The sequence below is a fragment of the Ochotona princeps genome, chromosome 14 (genome assembly GCF_030435755.1).
Source record: "Ochotona princeps isolate mOchPri1 chromosome 14, mOchPri1.hap1, whole genome shotgun sequence".
Lineage (NCBI taxonomy): Eukaryota > Metazoa > Chordata > Mammalia > Lagomorpha > Ochotonidae > Ochotona > Ochotona princeps.
Genome location: NC_080845.1, coordinates 49105265 through 49120316, shown reverse-complemented (window position 1 = coordinate 49120316; position 15052 = coordinate 49105265). Strand labels below are relative to the sequence as shown.

Genomic DNA, 15052 nt, shown 5'->3' with positions numbered 1-15052 from the left:
GTATCCACCTTTTTAATACCTATCACTGTATAAGAGGCTTATCTAAATAATACATCATATGAGCCTTTGTAGTCAACTATGGCTCAGCCTTTACAAACAGTATCTTAAACAATGCACACTTATAGAAATGGGAGTAGCACTATTATACAAAACAAAACTATTACATTACACCAGGAAACTTCAGTTCTGTAAGACAGAGGCCACATTTCAACAAACTAACAAATCTTTTTTTTTTAATCCTTAATCATACACAATTTAAAATGATGTAATGCCAGGTTATATATCAACTCAACCATTCTTTCCTTGAATTATCTGACTCAAATGTCTGTGGAATCTGGAGTTTATAACATACTGAAGAAATAAATAACCTCTGTAATCTGATTATTCTCTATACATTATTTCTTACACAAGGAACAAAATTAATTTGATTTAAAATGTTCCAATTGTGTTTATAAAATGAATCTTTATAAGACATGCAAAGTTATTAAGTTAGTATTTTTAATAATTTATTTATGAGCTGAGATGTTTTTCATATGGACAAATTTATCATTGGTGACCAAGAGACTTTTGTAAATGTTTAACGTGTAGGTTATGCACAATCAGATTGTCCCAGGCAGCATTGTTTAGTATGCGCCTGCAGTTGAATTTGATGATCCATAAGATGCACAGGCGCACAGTAACTCAACCGTTCTCTTCTATACAGAGCTCCTAATCAAGATTTGCATTTTCTGTTTGACCCCTTTGCTTTATAATTCAGTCCTCACTGTGCTATCCAACATAATATAGCATAACCCAGGCAAAGGATTCCTGAGTATTCAAGTATTGCAATTCTTTCTGGTTAACTTATTTGCAACTGAATGAGAAGAGTTAAGAAAAGCAAAATGTGATGACTTTGTTGTCAGGAAGATGATTTTGTTGAGCCATTTATTAAAATTAGAGAGTACTTACTATTTCATAAGAACCACATTAATTCTACTGTTAGCTATTTTATTAATATTTTATGCTCTATATAAGAAAACAACCTTGTACAGTCCTAGATCTACCCTTTGCTTTCTATTTAAAAAACTTAATCCAAAGAAAAACATAGCAGAATATCCACCTCAATTAACTATAAGAGACAAATACCAAATTTGCTGTAAAGAAACTAGAGAGTAATAATACTACTGATATTTATAGAGTTGGATTTTACAGTTGTAGTAATTGTTATTTATTTGAAAGGCAGAAAGATGGAGAGGATAACAGAAACACAGTTCTCAGATTCACAGTTGCGGGTTCACTCTTCAAATCCTACACCTGCTAGGGCTGGGCCAATAAGAAGCTGGGGACTGGAAACTCAGGCCAGGCCTCCCTTCCCAGGGTGTGGGTTAACAGAAAGTCAGAAGAGTAATGGAGTCCAGATTTGAATCCAGGTATTCTAAAACGGAATGTGGATGTCCCAAACTGTTTCCTAACTGCATTGCCAAATGCCTACTTCTATAGTTCTTGTTTTTATATCAAGCTTAAACAAAAATTACTCATAAAATATTCTGTGATCATAAGGCAAATAAAGATGAAATGACGTTTCTGTTTGTTAACACATCCCAAATACATCTTCAAAAGCATCCCTTTTATTTCCTCAGAATTAAAATATCATGTATAAACATAAAAGAATAATATTTAAAAATAGTAAAAAAAATTTAAAGCAATGTATGCTCATATATATAGGCATATATATGTGTGTGCATGTATGTATATATACATATACATGTATAAATCTATGCTTGTGTGATAAGAGAGAGAGGAGAGAGGCTGGCGACACTTGTTGCCAAGTCATTAAGTGCTCTATCACCTATGTTTTATTGGTTGCAAGACGATCAGGATATGGCTAGATATAACATATCTAGCAATTTTCTTCAGTGCTAGACTATCCTATAACAGTTTCTGTTGATTGTTTTCTTGAATTTTGTGCTTGTACTCAATTCAGCATTTGACATATTAGTGATTACCTTCTTAACAATGAATTCCAAGAAGCTAATTGTTCACTCTGCTGAGATGCTAGATCTTAAAAACTGATCACTAACCCTTCAAAGATGTTCAATAATTCATGCAACAAAAACAGCATGCTTCATTTGGCCACTGAATAATCAGAATTCAAGGGTTTTGAAAGCTGGGGAAAGTTTTAAAGAAATAAATGAATAAAGAAACAAATGCTTTGTTTGTTTGTTTGTTTGTTTGTTTCAAGGGAATTGTGACCTGCTTACTAACAAAACACTTTCATCACTTTAGAATTCAATAACTCCTTTAAGTTAACTCAGACACAAAACTTAGCAGAGTAAGAGAGAGAGAGATTGCTTCTGACCCAAATTCTGATTAGCTGTCAAAGGAGATTGGTTATTATCACAACAGTGATCATTTCTGAGGGCATGGGTCTTAGGTATTCTCCTCGGTTGGAAGCTCTCTCTTTACCCTTTTCTTCTCTCCTTCCCTTCCTCCCTCTTTGGTTTCGAAATCATGTTTTATGCTAAAGTGCCTTCTTTACAACTGACCCCTTAAGAACCATAATCTCAAACCAAATATGAAGTGGTTTCTGGGAGAGTATGATGAAATTTAAATATAACTAAGTATAGTTTTTAAACAAGCTTTGAAGTGTTCCGAAGACCAAAACCAAAGTTTATGATGAACTGAGAGTTAGCAACCACAAAGTCATCTACAACTCATGGATCCAGTACTAGAGAATCATAGACTCAAGCAATGGAACAATTGTATCGGCCTTTTATCTTCTGGAATGGCAGTGTGCCTCAAACTCCGACCCCCACCCCGAGAACTCGCCATGCACTTGGCATTTGTACCACTAACCTTCCTGGAGCAGTGGAGCTGGTTGAAAGGTGACAAACCCTTCTGTTCAGTGCTGATCTTTGCATCAGCTGACAGCACCCTTTAAGAACTGTTTTCCTCTTCCGCCTGGGCACTTCCTTTAGATCCATCACTTTGTGAACCAAATAATGTATTCTCTATTCACAGCTGATCTTCCCAATTGACAGATTCATTTAAAAAATTTGGCCCTGTGCTACGGAAGGTGTGATTGAAAGAACAGTAACTTCTTTCCACATTGGAACGCCCTTTAAGGAGTCATTGGAAATACATCTCCAATGCACTTACCTGCTTTTTCTCTTTTCTCTCTTTTTTTTTTTTTGAGTTTTACATCAGTTGGAATATGAATTCCCCCAAATCACTAAAAGCAGTAATACAATTTCAATATCTTAGATGTATGTATTTAGCAGTAGAATTCGTTAGTAGTTCCCAGAAAAGGGCTAATGCCCACTGGTAGATAATGAAAACAACATGGCTTTGGGAGCAAACTATAATTTGGGAAAAATTCCAACTTCCTTACCTGATGTCATTGGAATGCTGGGTGAGTAATTTCAGCTCTTAGAGCTTCCAATGCATCTTATCAAAGGGCAGTTAGCAATATTTTTTTTCTGCGTTGCTATGAGAGTTCAACAATTTAAATAAAACTCTCCAAAAGTCTGTCAAAGACAGTTTTGCATACACAGCAACTCGCTTCACATTCAGCACTTTTCAATTGCTCCCATGTTACTAAGAATTTAGATTGCTCTGATTTAAAAGTACATTTCTACTTCAATAAGAGGGTTTTTTTTTCTCTGTTTCATCAAATGAATTCAATGACCAGCGAGCATCTGGTTTAATATTTTTGAAGACACAATTACAGTCTTTATCTTTAATGCAAGATGCACATACTCAATATGTCATTATGATCACAAAAGTATTCTCACTGAGTCACATCTTCTTAGGAAAAGAAGCACAAACACAGACACAGAGCAGAAAAAAAAGTTTCTTCCTTGTGTATCTACACCTTACAGCTTATTCTTTACTTCATAGATAAAGTGTACATATATATATATAAACATAAAGAAGATTCCAGTTATTCACAGCCTCCTCTAAAGAATTCACCCCGCCCTAAGACCTAACACTACAGAACTATGTCCCTTTAAAATATTTGAACTCCTAGCCCTAGCAAGCCTCAGAATATGAGCTGATTTAGGAAGAGGTCAGTCATGGAGCTGGGTAGGTCCTTAGTCCGCTATGAATAGTGTACTTGCAGGAAAAAAGTAATTGATACTGAGAAACAGAGGGAAAGCAGCCATGTGAAGAGAAGCAGTGACTGTGATTATGCCTGCCACAAAAGAGATGTCCAGACCTATCAGAAGCTAGAGGAAGAAAGGAAGGCTCCTCCCTTAGAGGATTTACGGGACCTTGGCCTTTGACTTTGGACTTTCAGCCCTTAGAAAAACCTGGAGACAATAAATTGCTATTGTTTTAAACTACTCAGATTGTAGTAGTTTATTGTGGCAACCCAAGGAAACTAACATGCACAGTTTCACCTGTCCCCTGCTTTTCCTGTTTTCTGCTTGGGAGTTATTTCCCCAGTTACGGTTTTACCTAAACCATATACTGCTTTCCTGTCCCTAGCTTTCTTTTTTCTTTCTTTTCTTTTCTTTTCTTTTTTTTTTTTTTTTTTTTTTTTTTTTGCTGTCTAAATCAAAACTAATAGTCATCTCGCAATGGTTTAAGAAATAGAGGTGTGGTGAGCCAATCTATTTCAGTTTTCAGAAGACAATTGTTAAATTTTCAAAAAGTTTTACCTGTTTTTCAAAAATGTTTATTTTTAATTGCATTGTATAAGTTTTTAAATTAAGTAAAAAGTACCAAAAAGAATAACTAATCAGAGCTCATTTTTCCCTCTGTAATTACATTATCAATTTCTATGTTCTTGGGATCATTTAATTCTGTCCCATCTGTATTGTGAAAATACTAAGTAATGCTCAACCACGTATCTTTTCACCCAACTCATTTTGGTGGCTTACTACCAACCATGGTGAGAGAACTTACACCATGAAGCCTGTCAAGTAAGATCATTCTGTGTTTTCAGAGAGTTGATTGTATTTACTAACACAACATTGATATAATCTCCAAAGTCCACCTAGACAACCAACCAGAATGACTATAGACAAACTGACTCAGATTAGCTAAAGATACATTATTTATGGGCCCTGTATTGCACCTATTAGTACGAAAGCAAGAAAAAGCAAAAGCAAATAAAGACCATCGCAAGTACTGAAGGCACAGAGATCTAACAGGGATTGCAGCAGCGGCGAGGGGATAAGGGAGATTTGCATGCCAGTGACCTACTTTTAGTGTCCTCTACAAAATCTCTCAAGGAAGTGTTTAGCTCTGAGTATAAATATTAATTAGATTTTACCCACAGTCCTGTTTAAAGTGTCTGCTATGTATGGAAGAACGTTTTGGGGACAAAAAGATGATAATATAGAGATAAACAGAAAGATATAACAATGTATATAGTGAATGTATGCACAAGTTGCTCAGGTTGGTAAGACACTAGATGGTTTTACTTCTTAAAACAGAGCCAACCAAGCCAGCTGCAAAATTACAGGTGAATTAAATTACTCTAATAATAGGCAGGGTAATAGTTTAGCAGCGTTCATATACATATAATTCCTCCATATAAGGACGCAGTCACATTCCTTAGCTTTGCTATGGCATCTTCCTTGTTATGCCTGTAAACTCAACCATGTTTATAGGAACAACAGCCCTACTCAGATAAAGCAATCATTCAACGAATATTGGACCCACTAAATGGCTACTCCTTAAAATTATTAAGGGTAATTTAGGGTTGCTGCTACTTGACATTATGCTGTTAGGTGGGGAGCAATCCTTGGCCCTCGTCCTTGAACTGTGTTCCAGAAAGGGTTGGGAATGCTACAAACTTTAAAATCACCAGAGAGAAGGTAGACGGCTTCTTTTAATCACACTGCCAGCAGTAGATTAAGAGCCATCTTACCACTGTTCACAAAGTCCTTCTCCGTCTACCGTTGCTGTAAATGCTGTGCCTCATACTGGGAAGTGTTCTAAGTTCTGAACGTGTCAAGCGTGCCTCACCACAATTATTGTGACTGAGCCATTCTTTCTCAGCCTCCCATCTGAGTCCAACAGTGCTAGTCCAACAGTCCAACAGTGCTCCGTGTAGTCGGTGACTGTTTTCTTCTTTAATGCTAAGTTAAAGTCCTCCATCCCTCACCACCATTCTCCTCCCCCCACCCTTCCTTTTCTGTGACCACACCTTACTGGGGAATAAGCATAGTCTCTAAAATTCTCTGTAGTCTAACAGTTAAGGCTAGATTGCTTCCGTACTTTAAAGAGGAACAAAAGACAAACATGCTTGTGCTCAAACTGTTCTCGAAAGGAAGTCCATGATAAATGATAGCACCAAGTGCTATAGCAGTACAATAACAGTTGCTGCAATTCCGCTTTTTCAATATATTAGGCTCACAGAGACACGGTGAGCTTCAGTGCATCCTGCAGCAGGAACAGGGAAAGGAGGCGGGGCTCCAAGATAATGGGTTCTTTTTCATTTCTGCTTACCCTCCCTCTTCTACTTATTGTTGACCAAACTCACAGTCTTGTCAACTGATTCCCCAAACTCATATGAGCAACATATTTTGCAAACAGTGACTGCTGAAATCTCACAAACATCTTCGAATCACAGAAGAATACTAAAAACAGACAAACCAAAATTACGTCCTAGGCCCAAATGTGAAAGGATCCTTACGTTAAGATGTTTTAGGTCAAAGATGTCCTCAGATCAATGATCAACGCTCTTAAAGCAGTAATGGTTAGTGTTAACCCGATACCTTTATGGCTTTAAATAAATGTCCTGTGATTATAAATGCCCCAAAAATTAGCTAAACTGGGATTCAGAAAAATCTTTAAACTAAGCTGTCACAAGCCATTAATCTGACGACTTTGTTTTTTGAATGATTTATTTCTTTTTATTTGAAAGGCAAATTTTACAGAGAAAAGGAGAAACATAAAGAGGTCTTCCATCCATTGGCTCGCTCCCCAAATAGCCCCAAACGCCAGAGCTGAGCTGATCTGAAGCTAGGAACCAGTAGTTTCTTCCCGGTCTCCCACATGAGTGTGGGTCCCATAAACTTGGGCTATCCTCTGCTGCCTTCCCAAGTACAGAGTTGTATGGGAGGTGCAGCAGCCAACACATGAACCAGTGACATATGGGATGCTGGTGCTAGCAGGTGGAGAATTAGCTTGCAATGCTACTGTGCCAGCCCCAGCTGATGAGTTTTTAAAAGGCTTAATGTAACTGATTTTTATTTTACACTTGACATCTGTTTGCTATTTCACTGAACAAAGTATTATTTTATGATATTTCATATTTATTTTGACTATCAGACGAATTCCTTCTGCAAATTTAAGCAACTCCCGCCAATCATTTAATCAATCAATCAACAGAAGACAAACTGGCCCAGGTTTTTGGCTCAGTGATAAACATAATGCTTGGGCTCTAGCACGTCTTGGTTCTTAGTTTTCAGTTCCTAACTCCCACTCCGATTTCAGCTTCCTGCTAGTGGGTACCCTGGGAGGCAGTAGGTGGTGACTTAGGTACTTGAGTCCCAGTTGTCACTTTAGAGGCCCAGGTTGATTTCTGGAGTTCTGTTTTTGGCCTGGTCTCATCCTGATTGTATGAACTTTGAAGAATAAACCAGCTGATGGAAAATCTCTCTTTGTGTCTCTCCCCACTACCTTCTCCTCTCTCTCCAAACAAAAATTAAATACTCCTTAGAGACTTTTAAAAATAAATAACTATTGAGTCTGCTTTTGAGCTATCTTCAGCATGAAATACCATTTTACTATTTGTGACTCATAATAAAAGCGGCTATTCCTATTTTCTATAGTTGCAATGATGACAATTTGATAGTAAAAAAATCTTGTTGCTGTAGTTCAAGTTAGATATTTGCTTTTGTAAATTGTTCCTTTCAGTTAAACCTTTGCTGAACTTCATGAACTTCATTTAAGAGAGAGAGAAAAAAAATATTCTTGACTGAAACACAAGTGCTACATAATCACATGTCATAATAAAATTCTTGTGAATCAGTTTGCGGTTATCCAAATTTAGAAAAAGAAAGCATTAGTTTTTATGAGCAAGTTAAAATTTAATCTTGTGCTGGGATTTCATAAACGGTGATTCTAAATTTGAAACGAGCCATCTAAAATAACCATTTTCTTCATTCCGTTTTAAGAGGGAGAAGCACGGGTGGGCATGCCCTGCAATGGCCAAGCCTTCACTTGGGGTGCCCACATCCCCTACGGAGCCCTGGGCTTCAGGCTCCACTTCTCTGCCTGTAGTCTGCTCCTGGAGGATGTACACTCCTGAAGGCAGCTAGAAATGGCTCAACCACTTGAATCTCTGCTACCCATCTGGGTGACCCTGGTTGAGTTCCATGCTCTAGGCTTTGTCTGACCTACACCTCTTCCCCAGCTCCCACTCTTACCACCCTCTCCCCTCTCCACCCTTCACCTCCCCCGACCCCCCACTTTTGTTGGAGATTGAACCTGGAGATGCAAAATATTTCTCTGCCTTTCTAATAAAGTGAAATTAAATATAAGGAAAGAAAATGGAAACAGCATACATAACATTTCTGTCATGTTGACAAGGGAATTTCAGCAGCTTTCTTTCTGTATGAAATATTCTATTCAAATGACCTGTTTCCTCTCATCACAATACTTCCCAGAAGAGACAATAACAAACATACAAAAACACTGTGACACATCTGGCTATGTTCTTACAGGTGTAAAACCAGAGTAACATCTCTGATAGTGGAACCTGTAACAGACCAAGTATACAAGTAATTACAAGTCCTGGGAATGAAGGACTCATGTTTCCAAGCACTTCAGGAAAATCCAAGAGCTACAGTCTACTAGATTGAAAATGGTGTCCTCTACTTGAACGTCACTGACACAAATTCATCTCTGAATCAAACATACAATTCATATGGCTCATGGTAACTTACCTGCAAGAAGTATCTCAGAATAATAATATTTCTGTTAAACAGTTGAAAATTATTGGCAAATTACAAGGATGCATTTTTAAAATTCTTACCAATTGCATTTCTCCTAAAATTAAAATAACAGTATCTCATAACATCCTCCTGGTTTAAAATTCCACTGCTAACTCAGTGTTCACAATTATCTAGATTTTTATTACTCTCTTTAGTTGCAGTGACATTGGGCAGCATTTGGTAAGAATATTAACTTTTGTTGGAATTTTTCAGTGGACTTTTGGTAAAATCATTTCTTTTTTATTGTGTGAAGTAGTAAGGAAAATTTTCTAGTACATATATATGTGTGTGTGCGTGTATGTATGCCTGTGTGTGTGTGTGTGTGTATATATATATATTTTAGGGAGGTAGGAGGATGAATAAGACATTAAAGTAATTTGTCTGCCTTTAACTTTGAACTTTTAAAAAACGTTGGTAAAGGTGGCACCTCCCAGATGATATTCCGGGGAAAATGGAAAAAGCTAGCATTCTCTTGTGGGTATTCTCAACTAAGGCATGGAGTTGAAACCCTACTACCGGCTTGCAATTAGAAAAATCCCTATGGCTCTTCTTGCCTATGAAATACGGTACTAGGGTTGGCCCTGGTTTGGTCCACCTGCCAGCGGAGTTTAAAGTTTCCGTGGCTCAGAGAAACACAATGACTTGGATCAAACAACTTAAATGGGAAGAAGGACATTTCTGCCGCATCAAGGAAGCTTTAAACTCCTGCTAAACTATCTTGTAGTTTTTTATGTCTCTGAGCACGGGACCGACCTCCTCTTTCACTGACTGGAATGTTTCTACCAAACCAGGATATTACGAAAGCTTGGAGACAAATGGCTTAGAAAATGAAACGACCCAGGAGTGTGGCCGCATCATTCTGTGTCGCGTTGTGCCAGATGGACAGACACTGAACTTCGCAGGGATGTGAATGCACACTTTTATCATATGATTTTTTTCCCTCTAAAAGGAAAAAAACCCGATTTTATTTTTATTTTTGATCTTGAGTTCTTGCTTTTCCACCCTCTCTGCAATACCAATAAACCCAACTTTACGGTGAAGCGGCCAGAAAGGAGAAGAGTCGCAACGGTCTGGGAACTGCAGCTGCCACCGCGCGTGCAGTGAGGCTCCGGGGCTGGCTGACTCCGCGCTGGCGGTCATGGAGTGGACAGTGCCCAGCGTCCGCCGAGGGTAGAGACCCGGGCGCCGGCAGGGGACTGCCGATCTCGCCGCAGCTTCCCAAGGAGGCCGTGGCTGCACCATCAGCTGCTGAATTTTATTATCCTCATCTCCGTCCTCGGGAAGTCATGGAAGACTGTCCGCTGCCAGACCTCAGAGACATCGAGCTGAAGCTGGGACGCAAAGTGCCCGAGAGCCTAGTGCGCTCGCTCCGCGGGGAGGAGCCGGTTCCCTGGGAAAAAGACAGGGACCCCTGCGGGGGGAGCTGCGGCGAGGGCGGCGGCGGCTGCAGTACCAGCAACAGCAGTAGCTGCAGCTTCCCTGTCTCCTTGTCCTCATCCTCCTCGTCCTCCCCAACCTCTGGCTCTCCGCGACGTGGCCACTCCAGTACCTTGGAAAGGCTGGAAACCAAGCTGCACCTCCTCAGGCAAGAGATGGTGAGTGTGAGGCGCCGGCCACGGCAGACTGAGGGCCGGGGCGGGAAAAAAAGGGGTCGTTTGAAGGATGGGGCGAAAGAGTCAGGGGTGGTCCAGGCTGCCAAGCCGAGTGCCCGGCGCCTGTGAGGAACGGAGTGGGGACGAGCGGCTAGAGGCTGCTGCAGTCAGGCTTATTTACCAGGGACTGTGCTCTGTCATGGTTTGCTACCACAGCAGAGCCTGACCTCCGTGTACTTTCCTACTCGGACTCTGCCAGCCAGCAACCTTTCCCGCACCGCGCTGGCCGAGGATGTGCAGCTATTGCACCCGTCTGTGGCCTACTGTGCGCCCATCATACGTAGATGGGTTCTAAAGGCGGCTCAGTCCAATGCTCTAACTGCAGGAAGACTTCTTGGTTTACCGGGAGGCGGCGTGCCCGGGTCCTGGCGGTTTTCCTTCCTAGCTCAGTCTTCCAACAACTGCCCCGCCTCCGGCGTCCCGCCCCTATGCCCTCCTTGATGCATCAGCTGCAGCTGTTCCAAGGCCACTGTGGAAGAACCACAGCTGGTTGTGAAAACAATGGCCTTCTCGTCCTTGAAGTGCTTGTGGATGGCTTGTTTCGCTGTCTTGATCCAGGAAACAGGTGATCCCGGGGCATAGGGATTTGCTAATTAACCTACTCCTAACCCCCTAACCCTTCCCTCAGTTCTCAATCTGCAATTGTTCTCTGCCAATGTTAGGATAAGCACAGAACAACGGGATATGCACTGGATCTCACCTCGCGGGTTGATCTGGATGCATCTAGTCTAAGATATCTTTACATACCATAGTTTCTTGGACAAGTCGCTTACTCTGTAGTGGACTCGTGTTTATACAGATGAACGGATTGCAGGAGAAGAAAGCTACCAGCTCAGAAAGGAGCAAAGTTGGAACAGCTGGCCTTCTCCTGCAAGACAGTGAGACCTTCATTGAAAAGGTCTGGTCCATTTGGGATTTGCATTGAAAAGAAGTTTCACCAGCTCCTCCCGTTCTGCAGCTGGGAGACTCAGCAAGGAATACATTCCAAGCATGAAATAATCTTGACAAATATCTTAGTGCAGAAAGCCTGTTTTCCGAGGTCATGTCCTATGTTCTGAACACTAAAATGGCACTCTAAGAAGCTCATTCAAGAATGTTAAAGTTTTGCTTGCCTAAGAACGTTGATTTTTGTGTCTCAAGTATTCATTTTCTTGCCACTTGGCGTGTTCCAGGTGTTGAAAACTAATTTATTTGTATATGTGTGTGTGTGTATATATATATATATATATATATATATATATATATATATATATCGAGATAGACATATATATACTCACACATACACAAAAGTGTTTCAAAATATGTGTGGAAAACAACATTTAAAGGCAATGCATTTAAATTTTTGAAGTTACTCCTCTGTATGTATACCTGTACCCACATGTATGTTTCTCATTGACTATGTTGACAACAAATGATTTCATTACTATACTCACATTTCACTATCTAATTACATATACACATATGGTCTTATATAAATATTACTCATTTAATAACTGTTTATTAAACATTTGCTATATCTTGGTAATTAAATAGGTGCTAGAAATATAAAACAAAAAAAAATTAAGAAGCTCAGTTACTAAATACACTCAATTCTTATCTGTCCTTAATTATTTATGCCATATGAATGTAAATGTATTCAAAAACTTCATGGGATAAAGAAAAACATCTGATTGTCTTAAAATAAAGATAATTTCCAGATATTTGTTTCTTTTTAAAAAAATAGTTATTTTTATTTGAAAGACAAAATTTACAAAGAAAAGGAAAGAGAGTAAGGAAGGTCTTCATTCTCCTGGTTCACCCCAAAATGGCTACAATGGCCAGAGCCACCCCACATGAGGAAAGAGAGAAATATATCCTTGTACTCTCATTCACTCCAAAAATAACTCCATAATCCTTCCTGTTCAAGAGATGCTGTATCCTTCGTGCTTATGTCCTTCATTCAGTTTTCCTTCACTCTTATCTAGAAGCATTAACAGAAATGCAAGATGAGTTGTGAAAGAAGTAAGCTGGAAAAGGGATTGAAGAATGGAAACAAGCTGGTTTTGCAGCCAAGCTTCTTAATGCTCAATAAAAATACAAAACACAAGGATGACATCACCCTCCCAATGTCCATTAGCTCCATTCTCCGAGATTTTTTGCCGTTGTTTTTGGTTTGGGATAGTTGTCCAGTTAATTCTGTTCTTCTTCTGCTATAGTACCAAATGAGCTGCCATATTCTCCTCTTGCCACAGGGCCTGCCTGTGTCCACTGCTCTGCCTTTTTCATTAAGTGGGAATGGGCAGCATTTCAGAACTATCCACACCACTTGGGCGGAATCCTCGGAATATGTACACATTGAGACTCTGGGTTGATACCAGGTGGATACTGGGATGTGTGGAAAGTCATGAGTGGTTTCCCCCTTTGTCTCTCCCTTCCCTCAGAAACAACAGGAAGAAATAGCAAATTTGGAAGCAATGAGTACTCCCAATTTTCAAAAAAATTTGATCCTTTCCACCTGGATCCACCATATAATCATTATTAAAAAATGAAATTTATTCAAAAAGTGCAAAAATCACCATCTATAACAAACAATATGGGAAGAAATTTGCAAAGATACACTTGAAATGATAGTCCAATCCAAAGTGACTCTCAGGATGTTTTGAGGAGGGAATGAATTAGAGATGAAGAAAATTGATAATATAACAAGCAAATGCAGAGATACAATATGGAATTCGTAATAAAATTGGAAATAAGTGTCAAGATTCCAAAACAAACTCTGTCAGTAACATTTGTGCAGGACATTTGATGTCTGTCATTTCACTTGCTCCAGACGTCAGACTGAGAAGAAGCAGGTGTTCTCATCCATGCTTTTAATGTGATTATTATGGTTTGTATACAACCTACAAAGTAGAGCAAGGCCAACCAACCCATTAGTGAACAATGCTATAGCTGATTCTTTCTCCATGACAGTAAGTAGTCCAGGAATTTTCGTTCATACTTTAGTAAAGCTTTGTAAATCTGTGGACTGTCAGCAACTTCACAGTGGCACGTGACTCAGAAAAAGGATATGACAAGGAAGCTGCACACACAGAATGAGCCAATCATCAATGCACTAGTCGGCCATGAGAAGTTTGAACCAAATGGCTTCTTTCAAAAAGACCAGCCTTCAAACTGTTGTGGCTCAGTGGGCTGAGCATCTGCTTGCAACAGTGTCCTTCCATACCAGAGTAGCGGTTTGAGTGCCACCTACTCCACTTCTAAAACAGCTCCCTACTGATGCACCTGGGAAAGCAGCAGAAAAAGGACCCAATAACTTGGATTTCTGCTACCTTTATGGAAGCTAGAATGGAATTACTGGATCTTGGCTTCAGCTAGGCCAGACCTGGCTGTTGCAGCCATTGGGTAGTGAAGCAGGGAATGAACCCCACCCACTTCTGTCTGTCTCCCACACTCTCTCTGTCACTGGATCTTTCATATGAGTAGATATTTAAAGTTATATAAATGTCAGTCTTCAGAGCCCCTGTGTTTGGCGTTTCCAATCACTGATTAAAGACCCCCTTTGAAAAAATGCCGAAGAATAAAACACAAGTATTTATAATTATTTCTATGAGATTTAAAAATATGTCATAATGCCTGAAATTTCTAGTAAAGATAAAAACCTGTCCAAACCTATGCTTACCTATCTAGCACTAAATTTTATGTTCTGCGTTTTACTTCTCAGTTAAAGATTTCTGGTGCTATTGCTATATGACCGTGCCATAGTTTGAGGGTGAAAAGTATTTTCATTAATTTACTCTGGAAGAATTCTTAAATACATATGCTTATGGAAGTCATCACTAAGGAACAGGAACTTGAAATGAAATGGGGTGTAATGAAGGCCCCATATTTGCCTTTTAAATAGCTGCTATACAAAAACTCTAGCTTATACTAGCTGTTGATGCCCATGTTGGATTTGAGACAGTTCTCTCTGATGTAGAGTTGGTTTAGCAATGTAAATGAATCACATGCATTTAGGAGAACTGACTTGAAAATATTGTGATTTGTAATCCTGATTTCCATGTTGTGGGCAACAGTTTGCATATCTGCTTAGTAAGGGAGAACCATGACAATCAGAAGCTAGTTACCTATCCTTTCCAACTGAAGCATTCAAATTCTGTGCCTGCTTCCTCAACATCTGTTTTAAGAAAGTTTTCTAATCAACACACAGGAATAGACACAAACATAGATACAGACAAACTGAAAAACAGTGCAACATCAATCAAAATCCCCGAATTCTTGAGAATGGTAGGTTTATACTTGATTTTTTATTGATATTTTCTCTCACTGCTCTATTCCAGATCCTCCTTCTTCTAAAAGAAAAAAAAATGCTTGCTGTTGTAATGAAAAGGAAAACCCTGTTTTAAACTCTCTGTAAAAGAGAAAATGTCATTAAATTAACTTCATAATTGCTCTGGACATGCTTCAAAGAAGGCAAGATGATTTCCATCA

General features: G+C 39.3%; 1 protein-coding gene across 1 annotated transcript in view; it reads left to right on the top strand.

The window, feature by feature from the left end:
- Nucleotides 1–10047: 10047 nt before the first annotated feature.
- Nucleotides 10048–15052, top strand: part of LURAP1L (leucine rich adaptor protein 1 like) — a 31268-nt gene continuing 26263 nt past the window's right edge. The window contains exon 1 of the mRNA XM_004581106.4: nt 10048–10528. Coding sequence (XP_004581163.2) covers nt 10220–10528 — 309 coding nt within the window. The 5' untranslated portion in view covers nt 10048–10219. The remainder of the gene's footprint in view (nt 10529–15052) is intronic.